The following is a 17756-nucleotide window of genomic DNA, read 5'->3' as shown; positions in this document are numbered from 1 at the left end:
CAAGCAAATAACATTAAAACATCCAAAAAAGTAAAACCATGTGGTTTAGATTGAATGACCACAGGTTTGTAGCTAGACTTATAGCAAAGTTAAAATGACCTATGAATTATGGATTTTTCAACAGACCCACAGAATAATAAGAAACGGCTAATGTAAAAGGAGATATTCATAGAATTCAACAAAAAGTATATTGGATAAGAATCACTCACTCCACCTTTAAGCTGTAGCTTGAAGGAGAGAAAAGGAGATATCTTTAGTGTATCTCTAGTGTTCACGGTCCATTCTTTCTCTTTGCAGTCGCCTGTCATAGCTGCATTCTGCTTTTTAAATCCCCTCCCCGGTTGGACAGCAGTATCAAGTCATCACTATATCAGTGATGACACAGTTTCCTCCAACAAACTTGCACAGATGGTGTGATTTAGAGATCAGAGGAATGCTACTGTTTTCTTTCATAGCAATTAAAACAAACATTTCTTGAAATCTTCTCATTATACTGTATGTTTGGCCTTTAAAAACACATCTCTCTGCCTGAACTATGTGCTTGAATGCTTTATAGCTTATGCTGCCATCTACAGTAGGAACCGCTGTATTCTCTGTCCACATAGATCTTTTTTTTTGCTCACAGTATCCAGATGTATGAATCAGCAGAAGACCCTCACAATTTCCTCACACTTATTTATGTTTATGAGAGACCACAGACAGACACACACAGGACTAATGAGTGCGGTCCTGAGCCTGAAGCTCCTCATTTGGTTCTACCCATTCAAGCAGCACACATATATTCTCATCCCGAGGCTTGCCTGGTGACGAAGCTACAGACACGAATACTCTGAACCGCTTCACAGTATCCCATCTTTTATTCAGGACTTCTTCGCCTCCCCTGCTGACAAATAAATGTAATAAAATTCTCATTTTAACAAATTACCGGTTTCTGCTGCCTGCTACTTTCAAAAATGCTTTCCCCCTCTCTCTCCTTTCCCTCCCCACACACGCTTCTACACCCTCCCCAACACACCAACTCCCTGTACTGTAGATCTCGTGCCCTGGGCGCTCCCATCCATTCCCACTGTGTTGTAATTTGGATTGTGTTTCATGGCCCATAGATCACAGTGCTACAGTCATATTGTATGTGTGCTGGAATGAAACATAGCTAATGCGGGTTTTCTGATGTTTTCACTCACATAAGAGCCCACCCCCACACACATTTCCTCTCTCCATCCATCCAGTGTTTGGTGTGCAGACGTGTGCTTACCTCTCCACCCAGCTCTTGTAGCTGGGGATGTCCTTGGCATAAAGCAGCTTGTTGGAGGGTGAGTCCTTCCCAAGGCGGTGTTCTGAGGTGGAGCAGGAGTCCATGAAGGTCTGGGCCACCACGGACAGACAGGCGTCTGTGATGCTGCTCTTATGGATGTCAAACACAAACTGGGGGTTCTTGATCACATTCACCCAGAAACGCAGAGGTAGGCTGCAGAGGAGAACAAAGTCATGTCAGACTAGTTGTCCTATATTGTGGTCTGTTGGGGTGCTGTAACATAATATTTCATTCTCCTAAAATAAGACATGCTAATGTGGGATGTAATTTGGCCGTAACTGAACTTTGGCCGTAACTGAACTCTTGAGAGCTAATGAGACAGAATTACCTATGACATTTGCATCCACATTAATGAATTCTGCTGTGCTGGGCCTCCTAATAAAAATGACTATTGCACTGATTGTTCAGCTCCATCTCAGTGACCGAATACTCAAATAGCCATTCAAACAGGGAAACAAAGAGTGTAAAGTAAAATAACAGTCTGCGTCCAGTTGAATTGCTCTGAGATTAAGTCTCTAAATGCCATTTTTATATTTGCTACAACCAGCCAGGGCAATGGACATGAACATATTATACGCCAGAAGGGGGACGAGGATGCATTCACTTTGCAGAGCTAGTACACAGACCCCGCTGTTGCCGATGTGCTCTATTTGATGTGTGTGCTCAATTCAATAAAGCCTTTATCTTTAAAACCAGGTGGTGGCTGGCTCTCATTTTTTCCAGCAGTGTCCAGGGGTCCTCACAGGGGGCCGCACAGTGACACAGTTCATATTGCCTTGTTTGTGCAAGTGGGTCCTATTTTGTGCCTGTCTAGAATAATAAAAATATACAAGTCTGTTTATTTGCTGGGCTTGTTTCTACCAAAATGAATAGATATAGGGCCGGCTTTATCTGTGTGTTGCAGTGAAAGGGCTCAGGTGGTATTAAGAAAGAGCTGAGTGTTACTTGGATCTCTATATCTTTACTATTCTCTGGGCTGTGTGGTTTTAGCTGACATGGCAAAAATAATAACAGGAAAAAAACCTGCAGTCTAGCCTTCATTTGAGTTTTTCTGTCTGGCAGAATATCAAAGGATGAAGGGTGGGGGGGGTGGGGGGACAATAAAAACTGAAATGCAATCATTTAAATACCACCGGTGCTCCCCTAACATCCCACTAAGCATTTATCCTAGCACAACCACCCACAAAGCCATTCAGCTGTACATTCTTACAAAAGAGGATTTGGAGTGAGAGGAACGAAAAACTCTGCATTATGACTTCAAAATTAATCTGAGCAAAGAATCTAGTGGGATTAGGTGGAGGGATCAAAGCGATATTAACACCGCTGCTGTGCTGCCCTGATTGTCGTCAATCTGCCCCAGCTGCCCTCCGCTTTGAGGTATGCGTTTGAAGGTTGAGGTTCCCCTGTATGATTTTGTGCATTCAGAATGACCACCATAATAACATGTACATATCATCTATAGTGTTTAAAATAGACAAAGCATTTCATTTTTCCTTTTCTGCAGTTAACTCAAGCTGTGTAATTTCAGGAATCTGAAGGATGGCCATGATCGGCCCTTTTGGTCAGGGGATTAGGTTGAATATCAGCTGCCAAGATCAAGGGCATCTCTTATCCAAGAGGAATTACGCCAGCAGAGTCAAAAAGAACCTTTGTATTAAAAGACTTTCCCTCCGTCCGTAGATTTAGGACCACATACTGCAGTCAATTTAAACTGATAAAAGAAAAGCGTGTGATAGTAAAGGAGCCTGTTTACTCGCTAGCCTAATAGGAAGCTTTTGTGAATATAAGCAACAGTTTGTCCAAGAGCTTTATTTTTTTTAATTCAGAGTAGACTGTCCAGGAGTGATGTATAATGCAGGACAGTGGTAGCTGGTTTAAAATCAACTGTGCTAATCCTCGTCTCTCCCACGAGGAAAGATTAGCAAACAGTATTGACAAAACTGTGTAATTGTCATGCAGCACAACAACCGCACTAATGTAAGCTCTGTTTACTGGGCCTGGTTCTAAATACTTTGACAGGCACTGTACAGCAAATAAAAACAACAAACGTTACACAAACCTACAACCACAACATCTAACTCTCCCCGTGCTCCCTTAGTTCAGTAGCATGTCTAACTGCCTGCTGCAGTTTGCACTGTTTGACACTTCTGGCTCCCACACAGAGCCGGTCAACCTCTGATTCTGCAGTTGAGGGATGTCGTCCCATTTCTGCAGAAGGGCTTGATGAAGTTGCTTGCCATTGGCAGGAGAAGGGTCACAGATGTTGGGATCCTTGGCATCCCATTCGTGGCATTAAAGCACACACAGGGAAGTGACCGAGTCTGACCTTTTTTTTTCATCCAGCGACCTAAGGTTTGAATAAACAGCTTCATAAAAGGTGACCTGACTGGGCATTGTTCCAGCTGGACCTCAGAGGCTAAAGCGTCACAACCTTTCATATGAATGGCAATTTGGAGTCCTTTACTGCATAGATTGTGTGTCAAGAGTTTAGAACAAATGAAAAACTTACACAGTGTACAACTTTTATGTTTCCAGAAAATCAGCTTAACTCTAAAAGTCCTAGTGATTCCACTGACAATCTGTGTGGGATGGGACTGCGGTATGACAGCAGATAGGTGGTTATCTGCATGCAGAAAAAAGGAGTGCGTGTGCCAATTTTGCGCAATAATTAAAATTCTGTCTGTTGCATCGCTACACGACAAACATGCAGTACAGACAGAGACGTGCACACACACCAGATACAGAAAAGTGAGGATGAGAGGAGACGCTGACACACTGCTGCTAATCCAAAAGATACCATCTGGTGATGCTCTAGGAGCCAGTGACTCATGCATGCACACATTTATACAGTACACGCATACAAATACACATTACAACAACAAGCAGAAACAACTTAAACTGATTTAAACTTGGCACAATCAAACTGTACAGACACAATCTGATTCAAAAACCTTGACAGGTATAAAGGTAGGCTGATGAAATAGGGACATGGGCAGGCATTGTGTTAGCACTGTTGCAATCCCTGGACCGCTGTGAAGGATGACCTTGGATTGTAAGGGGTCACAGATAAATTCCTGGGATACAGTAAATCCTGGATGTCGTCTTTAGGTCTCTTTAAGGTCAGAGTAGATGTTCAGAGTCAATTGAAATCTGAAATGTACCATACAGCCCTGACTGCAAATGAGAAAAACTCCAAAACACCCCTTTCCTCTTGCAGGAGGAAAATTCATTTTAACACACCGGTAAAAAAAAATATGACTGAGAAATAACTGTTCCCTGTCTCATTCCTCTAATATTTAACATAACATAAGAAGCAAACTTGTAACATAAAACAGCCCTGAAGCACCACAGACTGAGGGATAATCCAGCATAAGGGCCACATCAGAGGATGTACTGTATAGTGAAGCTCTGATGTTGGGGAAACCCTGAATGGGAGGTGGGGGTAGCAGTCGGGTGTAGGGGCTCTGGCTGGTGTGATGGGTTAAAGTTAATGGTGTGTATGAAAACGATGGGCCTGGTCGATTTAATGGGACTGGGGGCCCAGAATGGGAGGAGCCTTATTATTTTGTCCCATCAGACAGAATGAATGCTTTTAGACGAAGGTGATTAGAGGTTATAGGTAAGCACAATGGTGACAGGTGAAAAGACACACGCATATGCTCATCCCACACAGAGAAGATATCAGTGGTGGCATCAGCACAAACTGTTTTGTGCAGTCTAAGTGGCTGTTTCTGATGGTGTGTTATGATAAATTGCCATTCATTCTCAGTCCTCCAGTGAAAACCCATTCCATTAAAAGTCTAATGTAAGAGCCTGTTGCGCTCTCAGAAAACACTTAACACACTGCAAATGGCCCAAGAATGCAGATGTGGCAAAGGACCAAAATTAGGACCATAGCATAAAGTAAATAATATTTCTCCCCCTTCTTCATCCCGCTACCCGTTTCTCCTCCCTATTTGTCCCTTGATGCACATCATTTTTATCCTCCCATCTTCATGCTTCTCCTGGGCCTTGGGCTGAGTGATGCATGCTGGGATCTTGGCAGAGGCCAGGGGGCTAATGAGATATTAGTGTGCGTTTAACTCCTGCTGAGTTCACTTCCCTTTCTTCACCTTTTCATTTCTCTCCTCACTGCATCCTGGTGCACTGTTGATTATTTAACCCCTACCAACCTCTTCAGGTGGGCTCACAGAGGTCACGATGGTCTAAATTAATCAGCGGATATTAATTTAGAGGTGTACTTCCTGCACCTGGGAGTGTACATTTGTCACTATGGCGATTTCCACAGTGACAGGCGTTTTTTGGCCCAGTTATCAATGATAATAGATGGAGAGTCTTGGCAGCCAATTGGATTAGCCCCTTGTGGTTGGCTTTAATGAAGATTACACGCCCCTGTGGTTAATGGATATTAGGAGGGGAAGAGGCGTGTGGTGAAGCTTGGCACTGACACTGGGCAATAAGAGGGCAATGCCATGTGAAATGTGCCAAAATGTTCTGATTGTGTCCACGGTGCATTAAACAGTGCAGAAAGAAAAGGTCATGAGTGGAACCAAAGGCACCACGCTGTTGAACAAATGAAGGAATAAACAAAAGATTCAACCAGCTGCTTCACCAGTTTCTTAATTGTTCATGAGCAGAGCCCATTATGCCTTCCAGTGTGTGTGTGTTTCTGCGGCTGCAGGTACAGTACGTGCAGACGCATCCCCGAACCACTCAACTCACCAGTTGCTCTTCCATGTGTGTCGAACATGTGGGTCATGGATGTTGTGTTTGTCTGCCTGCTCATCCAGGAAGTCAAACATGTACTTGATGGCCAGTGGCAGGGCGCTGCCTCTATGGGCTGTGCTGAAGATGGTCTCAAACAGGTCATCCACAAACTTCTGTAATGTGCCCTGTGGAGCAAAGAAAGAAAGGGGTGGAGAAACAAATTATTTCAAAGGGTCTAGACTGGGATTTCTGCTCATTAAATTATCTAACAGGTGATAATCACCAGTTGATGCAACCCTCAGTCTGTAGATTAAACATCATTGATATGATAATGGGCAGAACTAAATGGCAAGTCTATGATTTCATTGCGTAAAGCCACTATCTGCTGGGTATTAAACGGGACACAGAACCAGTGAATGAGATTGTCACCGTCTAATACATTTAGAAACATACCAGTGCCTAATGTTGACAGAAAGATTGGCATAAACTTGTGAAGTGCATGTCACTTTGTCCCCTAGCTGCGATGTTTATGTGTCTGACTCCTATCTCGCAGACCCGGCCCCTAAATCCGCTTGCAGCTTTGATGGGGGAAATTGTTATTTCACAGCTGACTTTTAATAATATCTGGGAACAGGAGGCGCATCTCCTAAGCCTCTTTGTGCTGCCGGATTAGCTCCCACACTGCACCATTGACCCTAATTTGATTTAATGTTGGCGACTTTAAGAAGGAGGAGGAGAAGAGAGAGGAGAGACAGAGAGTGAGAGAATCTAATCCTCTTGTAAAGAATGAAGCTGATGGGATGCACGGGAAAAGGCAAGGGCGAGGGATGGAAATGAAACGACAGAGGTTTCCTATCAGGGAAAGATTGCCATTAAGTGTGGCAGATGAGGTGTGTACGGGCACTGGCAAATAAAAATCCAATTTGGGTTGGAGCGGGTGACTGAATCACAGAGTCAAGAGAGGTAGGAGAGAGTGGGAGGAGAGAATCCTGTTAGTCCGACAATCACGGCTATAATTCTAATGTGGCCCACATTCCCGACAGCTTATCGTTTTTCTATGAAGATGGAATCACATATCTCTATATCAAGCCCATGTGCCTTCCAAGTGACAGTCTGCATTAGCTGGCAAGGGAAGACCTGACATTGTGTGTGTGTGTATGCATAAATGTGTGTGTAGCTACTAAAACCTGTGTGTGTGCCTACAAGTGCTGAGGCGGTGACATTTTATGTCATCCTCTATCTCAAGGGGAACTTCTGCATCAACGCTGTCATCATCACAGGGTTGTCTTGTTCCCTGCTGGAGCTGGAGCTACCAACCACTGCCAACAACCCCCCCACCCCCCCACCCCTTCTCGACCATCTACCCTGTCATTAGACCACACTCTAAACACAACGTGTCATGTGGATGTTTTGATGCCGCCTGCCTCCGCGTTGAAATGAGCGGAAAGCAAACAATCAGAGCATTTGGCGACGGCACTGGAACGGCAACAGAGAAGACGAAGGCAAGGCAGAGGTGAACACACACATTCCAGTGAGGGAGGGAAAAATGCAATCCTCCCCTTTGCCGTGCCCCCTTCACTCTGCACACACGTGAATACAACCTGTACCCACACTCCGTCAGAATGACACTGATGGAGCTAATATGAGAGACGTCAGCGGCGTTGCCAGGGAGAGGTATTTATTGGCATGGTGAAAGCCAAACGCAGTCAATTACACTGCCTGTCTTCCCCAGTCATTTCTCACCAAGAGAGATGGCCGGCCAAGATAAACTGGTTATTTCACAAAAACAATCCATCTGGAAAGATGATGTGCTGTCTGCAGTCAGGAGCCACCTTCCTGCACTCTGGAATGGGATAATGGCAGGGAAATAGAGCAGCTCACAGGGGCCGAGAGGTGACTGCGCATGGGTGTAGGTGTGTGGGGGGCTGTACGCTTTGAGTCATGGTGACGACACTGCCATTCTCATTCTCACCTCTGGTTCTACAGTATGTTAATTTGTTTATTTCATGTGTTCCTCAGCCAGTTTCACCCATAATCATACTTTCATGGGGAGGTTGGAGGTTGAATCCCCGGCTCCTCCGGTATGTCAAAATGTCCTTGGATGTACTAAACCTCTAATTTTCCCTGATGATGTACCGTCCGTGTGAGAGTGTGTGAAAGAAGCGCTCCATATAGAATAAGTGCTGTATGAATGGGTGAAATGTGACCTGTTGTGTAAAGCCCTTTGAGTGGTTGTTAAGATGAGAAAAGCACTACATAAATGCAGTCCATTTACCATTTACATCTGCACAGACATTAGTTCTCCTGAATACAAACAGAGCAAAGTGTTCAGCTGTTTGTTTGCTACACTGCCCATTTCACCACTCTGCCGATAATGTATTTTTTTTAATGGAAGAAAAAAAAAAACCCAACACATTCTTTTTTATCTTAGAAATAAAAAGTTGAAGTCCAAGGAAACAAAATCCACTTTCAGTACATTCAGCTTCTTAGAGTCTTGTCTGACCTTTTGCTTTATGTGGCTTTGCAGGTTTCCAGTGGTCTGATTATCAACATAAGACATTAAATTGATCCTATCTATGTGTTTTTCCTGTGTTTGTGTCTGTTTGCATGCGGTATCTGCTTCTGCCACTTTGTATTTACAGTACGTACATGGAACAGAGTTGGCGTTCTCTATGTGAGCGGCTAAACAAAGGCGGACACCAGATCAGAGCACTAACTGAAAATGTTTGTGAATCAAAAAGTTACTGCCTGAACATGCTCAGCTTGCAGCCTCGCTTTTTTTTTTACCTCCCCTGTATGTTTCTGTCTGTGTCTGATAGAATGGATGTCTTGATGAAAAAAGAAGGAGAAGGTGCTTTAGGAGAGGATTGGTAATTTGCATTCAGCTGTTGGATCAAAGTCACATTTCCCTCCAAACCAAATTAACAGTTTTTTTTCTTCCTGGGGGCCATTGTTTCAAGGCACATTCAAAGAGACTTTATAACAATTTCTATTTTTGCCTGATCATTTTTTTTCATTACAGAAACACCTTCACTATCTTCATGGGTCTTTTTATCTTTACCCTTTTTGATATGCTGCTGCGTCAATGCAACAGTAATGAAAAGAAAAAACAAACAGAAATATCTATTTTCTCTTTTTCACCTGCGGGGATAGAAGAATACATTTGAATAATCCCTTCCTCCAAGATGACTCATCCAAAGTAAACATGAGTATTTAAATAAAGTGAGATTATTCAGAGCCGAGGTAACATGGGGTGAAGGTTAGTGTGACCTTTTGCCCTTTGACCTGATGAACTCCTTCACGAAAAATACAGTTCCCTAGGTAGGTAAAAATGCAGTTGATGGGACAGGGCTCAACTCTTTTTTTGCTGCACCCTGCAAAATGTCACAGGTCCAAATACAGAATGAGTGTAACAAGATGACCCTCAACCACAAAATAAACAAATCATCACATGTAAGAGTTTCTCTCACAGATGGCTCACCTTAGTAGCCAGAAGTCTTGTCAGGTAGATCTCAGAGACCATCTTGCTGCCGCGGTCGCCCTCCTTCTGGTCTCCGTGCTCATGGTTCTTCACCAGGTGCCAAACCTTGACCCCGCTCTCCAGGTCAGGAGTGATCATGGGAGTGCGGGAGCGCAGGCTGTCAGGGCTTCCGGTGTACTTGATCATGTTCTCTGTGAAGAACAACATGCATGAGGTCAAGTAGCACTGATGCAGCTATTCACCACAGTGTCACTCAGGGTTTCTGCAGTTTTCCCCTCACATCACTTCTATCTGTATGAAACCTCTTAATATAATATAACACATGGATTTATCTCAATAACATTCATTTACAGATCATGTAAAGATCTGTAAACTATAAGATGAAATAAATAATGGAGTTTTGTTAGTTTGTCTTTCCTGTCTGAATCAGAGAAAACACTTTCACACTGAGAACAAACAAAACGCATCAAATACTATCAGAACTTTTGAGCTGTACAAGAAGAAAATAAAACTAACAAAACAAGCAACAATCAAACTTAGAACAAACAAAAACTAATGAAAAGAAAAGTTGGGAAAGCGAAGACCATAACCTCCATGTCAGCAACCAAATGCAGTTTTTTGCCTTGTGGCTTCCAATTTACACGTCTGGGAGATTGGATATAAAACTTTAAGAAAGTGTGCATGGTTAATTTTTCATGGTTTCTTCTCCAAGGGAAAAGACATGGCTTCACTGGCTGACACAAAATCGAACAGGTGTCAGATGAGATGAAATATGTATGGCCCACCCAATGGCCGGAGTGGCGATGACATTTCCAAACACATGGCTCAATGGATGTTTACATAGTGTGAAAAAAATTGATTAGTGGGTGCGGTTTGGAGAGAGGAGTGGGGTGGGGGGGGGGGGGGGGATGTTTTTCACTGTGACAGAAATCAATCTGTTGAAGAGAAAAGCAGGAGGAGTGTACGAAGGAGAGAGTTCAGGGGAAGGCAAGACAGCTGGAGACATCAGATACAGAGATCGTGTGTGTGTGTGTGTATTGACTGCTTGAATTTGATTACAGTGAGATCAACTGAAAATGCTTGTCTCCCCTATAGGGCACTTCAGTGGTTTGTTGTCAGACCTGTGTCAAGTATTCTCCACAGGGCTGTCAATTTGGTATTACTTTTATTTTTCACATACACTGGACGAGTCTGACACTAATTGCGCCGGTCTTGGAGTTGTGTGGTTGCAGGAGGGTGTGAGGTGGGTCTTTTTCAAAAGGAAGAGTGAGCAGTACATTTACTTCGTGTTAATTATTTATTCCGTAAAGTTAGAGAGCCAAGGAGTGAGACAGAGTCAGGGATACACAGGAGAGGATTTCTGGTTGGATTCTATTCTGATCCAGCTCCACACACACACTGGAGTTTGTTTTTTTCTGTTGTCGTTTTTTTTTTTTTCCTTCTCCTTCTGGTTTTTGATGGAAACTTTACATCAAAGATCAAACAAGGTTTTTTCCTTTCATTCTCTGACTCAACATGTTACACAGTGTTTGTGCTTTTTCCATAACTTTCTCTCCTGCCCCTCGCTCCCTCCTTCCCCCTCCTCAGCAGCTGTATCAAATTCAGATTCATCGCTTTCTTCACTATTTGACCATTGTAGTCAGGGTGAGTTCAAAGTCACTCAAGCACCACACCAGTTGTGAAGTGGATGACACTTGCGTTTGAAGTCAATCACTTAAAAAAAATGGCGAGGGGAGATATTCCTGGCATCCTCCCTTTTTTTCCGTCGCGCCACTCACCTCGTCCTATCTGGTCTCATTTGGAGCCAGAGAGGCGAGGCGAGACCGTATGGAGATGAGACGATGCTAATAATGTGGCACCACATTTGATGTGTCTGAAGTGTTTGTGGGCAGCGAGTCTGGCCCTTTGATCAGCTACTAACTTGATGGTTTTGCAGGTTCAAGGAGACGTGCGGCAGACGGACAGGCAGAAAAAAACACTGGCACATTGAAGGATGAGGGGACACACTTTGGAGTCTCAAGCGGCCACAACAACAAAAGAAAGAGTCTATTTGGTCTCTTGTTATGTTTTAGAAATCCTTTCAGCCACTCTAAATTGTGTCTTGTCTTCCCAAGTCTGTCACTGTTGACATGCAGGACCCTGTCATTTTCAGATGGGAGCATCCACTGCTCTAGGATCAGTTACTTTCTTCCTATGTATTTGTCTCCTTCCTTCTGTAATAAATGTCTATTTAATAACAGACATTTGATGTTTTTTATATGTCTGTGTTTTGTTTGGCTTAAATAATTATTTAAATGATTTTTCTGTGTACTTAAATTTATTTCTAATTTGGCCAATTTGCCTCGGGTTTGGATGAACCGTAGCCACACCAGTAGTGATGCAAACTTCAATGAGAGGTTAAGTTCATGTTCCCCTGATGTGAAATCTGAAATAAGTATAGTATGTATATAAGTATGTGACTCACACAGCAGTCAGATAGAGCATAAACTTCACAATCAAGTAGACTTACCATATTTACTTGCAGAGGTTCGAGACACGGTGGAATTGTTCACTGAATTGTAGGCGGTAACTTGCTTGGGAACCAAGGCCATTACTGCATTATCAGGCACCTGCAAAACAGACGCATGTGTTATGCAAATGATGTGTGCAAATGTTCAAAAGAACCAGGAAAGCCTTTTGCACAGATTTTGTTATTTTCATTTGAGCATATTTCTAATACAACCAATCAAAAAACTCATATATCATTGTTTTGGTGTCATGTTCCATATTTCCCTCCATCTATTCCACTTTGATGTTGTAGGCAATACTTTAGGATATAGAATATCTTATTACCCTTATGTACTCTATTCAGCCTACACATACATATTATGAGTGACAGGGGGAGGGGGAGTTTAGAAAAGCAGCGTACAGGCCTGTGTGAAAGGGGACATCCCACAGTCTCTATTCAATAATACCTTTCCTCTAGGGTTGTGTGAGTGTGTATGAAGGTGTGAAAAATCAAGCAGTGTGTGTGCCTGTGTTGGTCTACGTGTAAATAAGTGTGTGTAAATGAATGAATGAGTCAATTGTGCACTCCACCTTCCCCAGTCAGCCAAACGGGATTCAATTAACACAACTGGGATGGAGTCTGTCCCAGCTATGCCCCACCCCCCTCCACCCACCACACACACACTCGTATACCAACACGCACACACCGACACACCAACACACACAGCCCCTATTCTGCATAATCTGGCTGCCCGTGCTGCAGGGTAAGGCAGGGTTAATTGAAGTGATCTCTATCATAGTGTGGGTGGATGGGACAGGGAATAAGGACCAGGGGCCTTTTGTACGTATATGTGTGGGTGTGAATGTGTGTGTGTGCTGGAGCCTTATTAAGATTGTATCATTATTTCACCCAGTCACTCAATCTGCTCCTTATGCATAATATGTTTATATCATTGTAAGCAGGAGGCCCAGGGGGCAGATCTTGTTATTCCTTTGTGGGGAGCCCCCCACAACTCTCCAGCACCCTTAAGCATGCGCCCTGATCACTGCTCTTATATGTTGAATAGATAAAAAAAACGAGCAAAGCACAATGGAACATAATGAAATGAGAAAAGGAGGAGTGGCATTTGGGGAAATAACATTTGGAGGAGAGGATAAAGGCAGAAAGTGGAGCACAGTTCCCTGAAAGAGAGGAGGAGGAGGACGACGATAGAAATGTCTCTCATTATGGGACAGAAAGATCTGATATGGCAAATGTCACAATTTTGCTTGTAGCTACTATGTGATGTTTTCTTAAACAAGAAATCAGCTCAGTTTGTAATACAAAGACCGAGTTAGAAGGAAAATTCAGTTAGGGACAGACCAGATTATCTTAATAAAGCAAAGCACACATCTCTATCCAGTGGGTCTGGGTGGCCATATTACCGGTATTCTACTACTTATTGTCCTGTACTTACTCTAATAAGATGTATTTAGATAACATGTCATGAGAGGACATCTCTGGACCAAATCTAGCCATCAAACCATTTGCTGAAATAAAGTAATAAAAACAAGAATGGAGATGCTAAGTGTGAAACTGCAGATGCCCTTGACTGAAGGCTGGATGTGTTTGCAGCGTCCCCTCCCCTTCACGGTCTTTGCTTGGCCTCCTGACAAATTTTGAGTGGATGGGAGTGTTTTCTTTTTTTTGGTCTGTCAAAGATAAGGCGCCCTTATTACTGGGCCTGAAAAAATGAATTAACTTCTGTCTTCATTATCTTATCTGTGATTCGAATCAGTCCCCTAATCCATTCCACCAGCGCCTCCCTCTCCAAGCCTGTTGACACTTGCTGCGGCTGACATTTAATTTAGGCACCATGCACTCGTGCTTGGTGGGGACAGTGACTGCTTGCTCGCCGGCTGGACTTATTAACACCGTGTTGACAAAGCAGGCAGGTTTTTGAAACCAGACTCATTGTGGTTGGCTGGATGAAGTCGCTTCTCAAGACAAAACAAACGTTTAGATATGTGTTTGTCTGCCATTCTGCATGAAAGTAAGAGATATTTTGTGCTTTTGTCTTTATTTGAAAACCTGTTGATAAATGAGTAAATTCAGGTCTTTCTTTGTACTATCAACTCTACAAACTGTTTGCCATGTGTCCCTACTGTACATTTTGAACAGTAATCCACCTAAGAAAGAAGACAACACTTGACGAGACATCAGATTTTATCTCAAGCCCTCTCCACACATAGGTGTTAAAAGTCCTTTGACCACATGGAGGTGAGTTGAGAGGGCTACGGTGATGGCTACATACTGTACTCATTAATTAGTGAGTGGTAAAGAAGAGAGGAGTTGGTATGAATAAATACAATACCACAGACGCGTTCAACACTTATTATCAGGCCCTCTGTGTTCAGTGTCAAAATGGTTTCATGATGTGTGAGAGACATTGTGTTCTTTGCGTGTATATTTGCTGCTGTGGAAATGGGATTAAACCAACTGTACCTTTCTTTAAATGAAGAACATGTGAATCCCTTCAAATACAAGATGTAATCTATTGATTAAAGCTCCAGACAGAAGTCTTTGGAGATAATAATCTTTTCAAAAATGATTTCTTTATTTGCGACATCTGAAACTTTACGAACTCTTTGGATTTCTAAAATGCCAAATTTTGAAATGTTATGAAAAACTCCAAGTTAGCCAGCAAGTTAAACACAGACAAAAACCTGCAGGGAAACATGCAAGTTGCAGTTGTGCACATTTTAAAAACACACAGTAATGTCCGTACCTGATAATGAGCCAACATGTTCAGTCTCTTCCAGTCACTTTCAATCTTAGTGGTGACATCCTCATCCTGCAGGATCATGCGCTGTCCTCTACCTTGGCGCCACTCTGGAGAAAAAACAAAAAGAAAGGTCAAAACATGACCTACACATCCACGTAACACTAATCCTTTGACAACATTTACTTTACTTATTTGTTGAATCTGTTTACACAATTTTCTATGTTATGTTTTTTTTTGAAAGAAGCAATAAATTGTGATGGTTGTCCTAAAGCTGGGTTTTCATTTTGGACTGTTGTTTGATGGATAAAAACTTGGTTGAGAGTCTTAAGAGTATGTTTGCAGCGACAATCGATACATCTAAGTATGTAAAAGAAATAATGTTTTGATGGCGGACGAAGCTTAGTACTGTAAGTGTTAGAAGAAAACATGAACAATATCAACAGAAAAAAACAGCTGAAGAAGAAAGCGTCACTCTTTTCTTATCTATTTGCCAGAAAACGAGTTGTCACTATCTCTATCTTCATCTATTGAACTTTTTCTTTGCTTTCTTCAGAACAATCATTTTGTATTGGAAAAGAGATGTAGAACCAAAAGAGCAATCGCACACATGAGAGACAGTAACAAGAGGCAAGTTAAATTAATCACCCACTTTACTTTTTTTCTTTTTAGAGTGAAGCCCCCCCCCCAAATCTCCTTCACTGGCGCGATCGATGGCTGCGATTACAGCTGTATGCCCAAGGCTTGTGCACTTCCTTTTCCATCAGCAGCACTGGCCCTTATGCTCTGCTCTCTGACGACACTATTGGTCTCCAGTCTCCTCTTTTCAAAACCCTATCCTCTGCTGTAAGACCAATGTCTAGCTGCTCTTATTATTACAGCTGGTAGCTTAGGTAGAAGCAGGCCAGACTCACATCCACGCCAACACTGAATGGCGGAACAAGCGAGCTGCACACATGAAACAGCAGCTATATTCAAAGACTGCAGATCACCTCATTTCTATGCTTTTCAACAAGCAACTTCCACTGTACATGACAGCGCCTTTCATTTAAACAAGAGGACAGCATTTACATGACCTTACAACCAAATTACATCTACACTACATATACACCAGGCTTCCAACATCAGCACAGAACAAACCAAAGTCTTTGATAAATACATCTCACAATACCTCAGCAGCATTATCATAAGTGAAAGAGGAAAGCCATCTCAAAAACAAACAAGCACACGATTCCCCCCTTTCTTTTTGCAGACACCATGGGCTTTATGAATACGTTATTGTGTCGGTGCTCCTCGCTGTGTTTCCCACGAGCGTCGGCCACTGTCATCTCCTATCCTGATCACAAACAGGAAAACAAAGCAGCAATCACCGTGGTGTGTGATGAGGCCTGTCTTTGGAGGATCGAAAGGAATTGTGTTAGCATCTGAAAAATCAGCAGGAAATAAAGATCCTCCTGTTGTTTTTGTCTATACAGTACATCTCTCCATAAAGATGCAAATGAGGACCCATCTCCAGTTGAGACTCAGTAAACAGATGAAGAAATGAAGAGAAAAAAAAGGAATGAATAAAAGAATAAACTTGGTATGAAACCAGAGCAAACTGAGATTACTCTGATTCCCAAATCCAGTGGTCTTTGCTCAGTGGGACAACAACGGCAACACAACGGTGTGTGTTTGAGTGTGTATGTGTGTGTGTGTCTGGACTAGCTTTGTAGACTCAAACACAGCAAAGGAGATAAGGGCTTTGGGGAATGTATGGAAGCTCATGGTGAAGAGAAGGGCTGAAGGTGACTGTTGTACTCCACAGAGATGCATGACACACATTTGCTACTAGCGACACGCACACAGTGACACAAAGGCACAAACACAGGGCCTAGCTTCTTTGTTCTCGGGCCCTATCTCCTCTGGTGCCCTGCGAAAGGGCTGAGAAGCAGAATTGAAGCAGAGGGGAATTAAAAACAATACCTTGGATAACAACACTGCTGGCCAATCTGTCTCAGGACAGGGCTGCCACAATCCCATTATACTTATCAGCCACTGCAATCAGTCTGTTTATATGCGTTTGTATGTGTGGGGGAGTGTGTCAGAAATCATAAGAGCCGCTGGTATCACCTGTGTACCAACAGCACCTCTCTTCAAATTAAAAAGCGTGACACGATTAAATGGAGAGACCTGTTTCCTCTGAAGAATTATTATCAAAATAAACAGCACAGGACCAAGAAATAAAAAACTACATGTGTGTAAAGAGAGACCAGTCTTCTAATCTGTACAGAAACGTACTGTAAATATAGCATGGCATTTAATTACATGCATGGGTTTTCCTGCGAGCTTGCATTTACTCATCGTCTTTTTCATACTCACAATCAAACAGACAGAGTGAGTGGCCGGCTACCTCTAACAATATTCAGGTCCCTTTTGTAATAAAACAATAATATAACAACACATCCTGCCCAAAGGGGGGCTATAAAACAATTTTATCCAGGAGTGTCGTCAAAAGGCTAAACCAATCTCTTCACTTAGCTATCACAGTCAGATTCCCCATGGTATGCACTCAACCCATCTTAGATCTGGGGTTGGTTATAAATATGCTATTGCGAACACACAACAGGGGCCTGGAAAATCCATCTGGCAATATTAAACCATAAAAAGCACAGTGCACGGTGAGGAGACAAACAGTCATGGATAACACTGCTATGGTCACATTCATGCACATCTGTGCACATGTACTGTACACACACACAAGGTGCGCCAAACCAGTTGATCACTAGGTAATTTGCAGAGAAGTTATATCACTGCACCTTTAAGTAATTTGAAAATATATTAGACTGGAATTTAAATGCACGTATACAACCCAGTAAAAAATAACCACATCCTGTAGCTGCCAATAGATCTCATGGCCTTCCTAAACATCATATCCTACTTGTACTAGAAAGAAAGAAAGAAAGAAAGAAAGAAAGAAAGAAAGAAAGAAAGAAAGAAAGAAAGAAAGAAAAGGATTTTGTAAGGA

At 42.6% G+C, this 17756-nt stretch overlaps 1 protein-coding gene across 2 annotated transcripts in view; it reads right to left on the bottom strand.

Moving 5' to 3' along the window:
• plxna4 (plexin A4) overlaps positions 1-17756 on the bottom strand; it is a 233008-nt gene that overhangs the window by 6391 nt on the left and 208861 nt on the right. For both annotated transcript variants that reach the window (XM_083999274.1, XM_083999275.1), the window contains exons 26-30: positions 14756-14859; positions 12010-12109; positions 9501-9691; positions 6035-6204; positions 1253-1465 (exon numbers count right to left, since the gene is read on the bottom strand). In XM_083999274.1, coding sequence (XP_083855400.1) covers positions 1253-1465; positions 6035-6204; positions 9501-9691; positions 12010-12109; positions 14756-14859 — 778 coding nt within the window. The remainder of the gene's footprint in view (positions 1-1252; positions 1466-6034; positions 6205-9500; positions 9692-12009; positions 12110-14755; positions 14860-17756) is intronic.

The sequence above is a fragment of the Trachurus trachurus genome, assembly GCF_905171665.1.
Source record: "Trachurus trachurus genome assembly, chromosome: 23".
Taxonomy (NCBI): Eukaryota; Metazoa; Chordata; class Actinopteri; order Carangiformes; family Carangidae; genus Trachurus; species Trachurus trachurus.
Note: the sequence above shows the minus strand (reverse complement) of the source record. Positions and strands in the feature narration are given on the sequence as shown.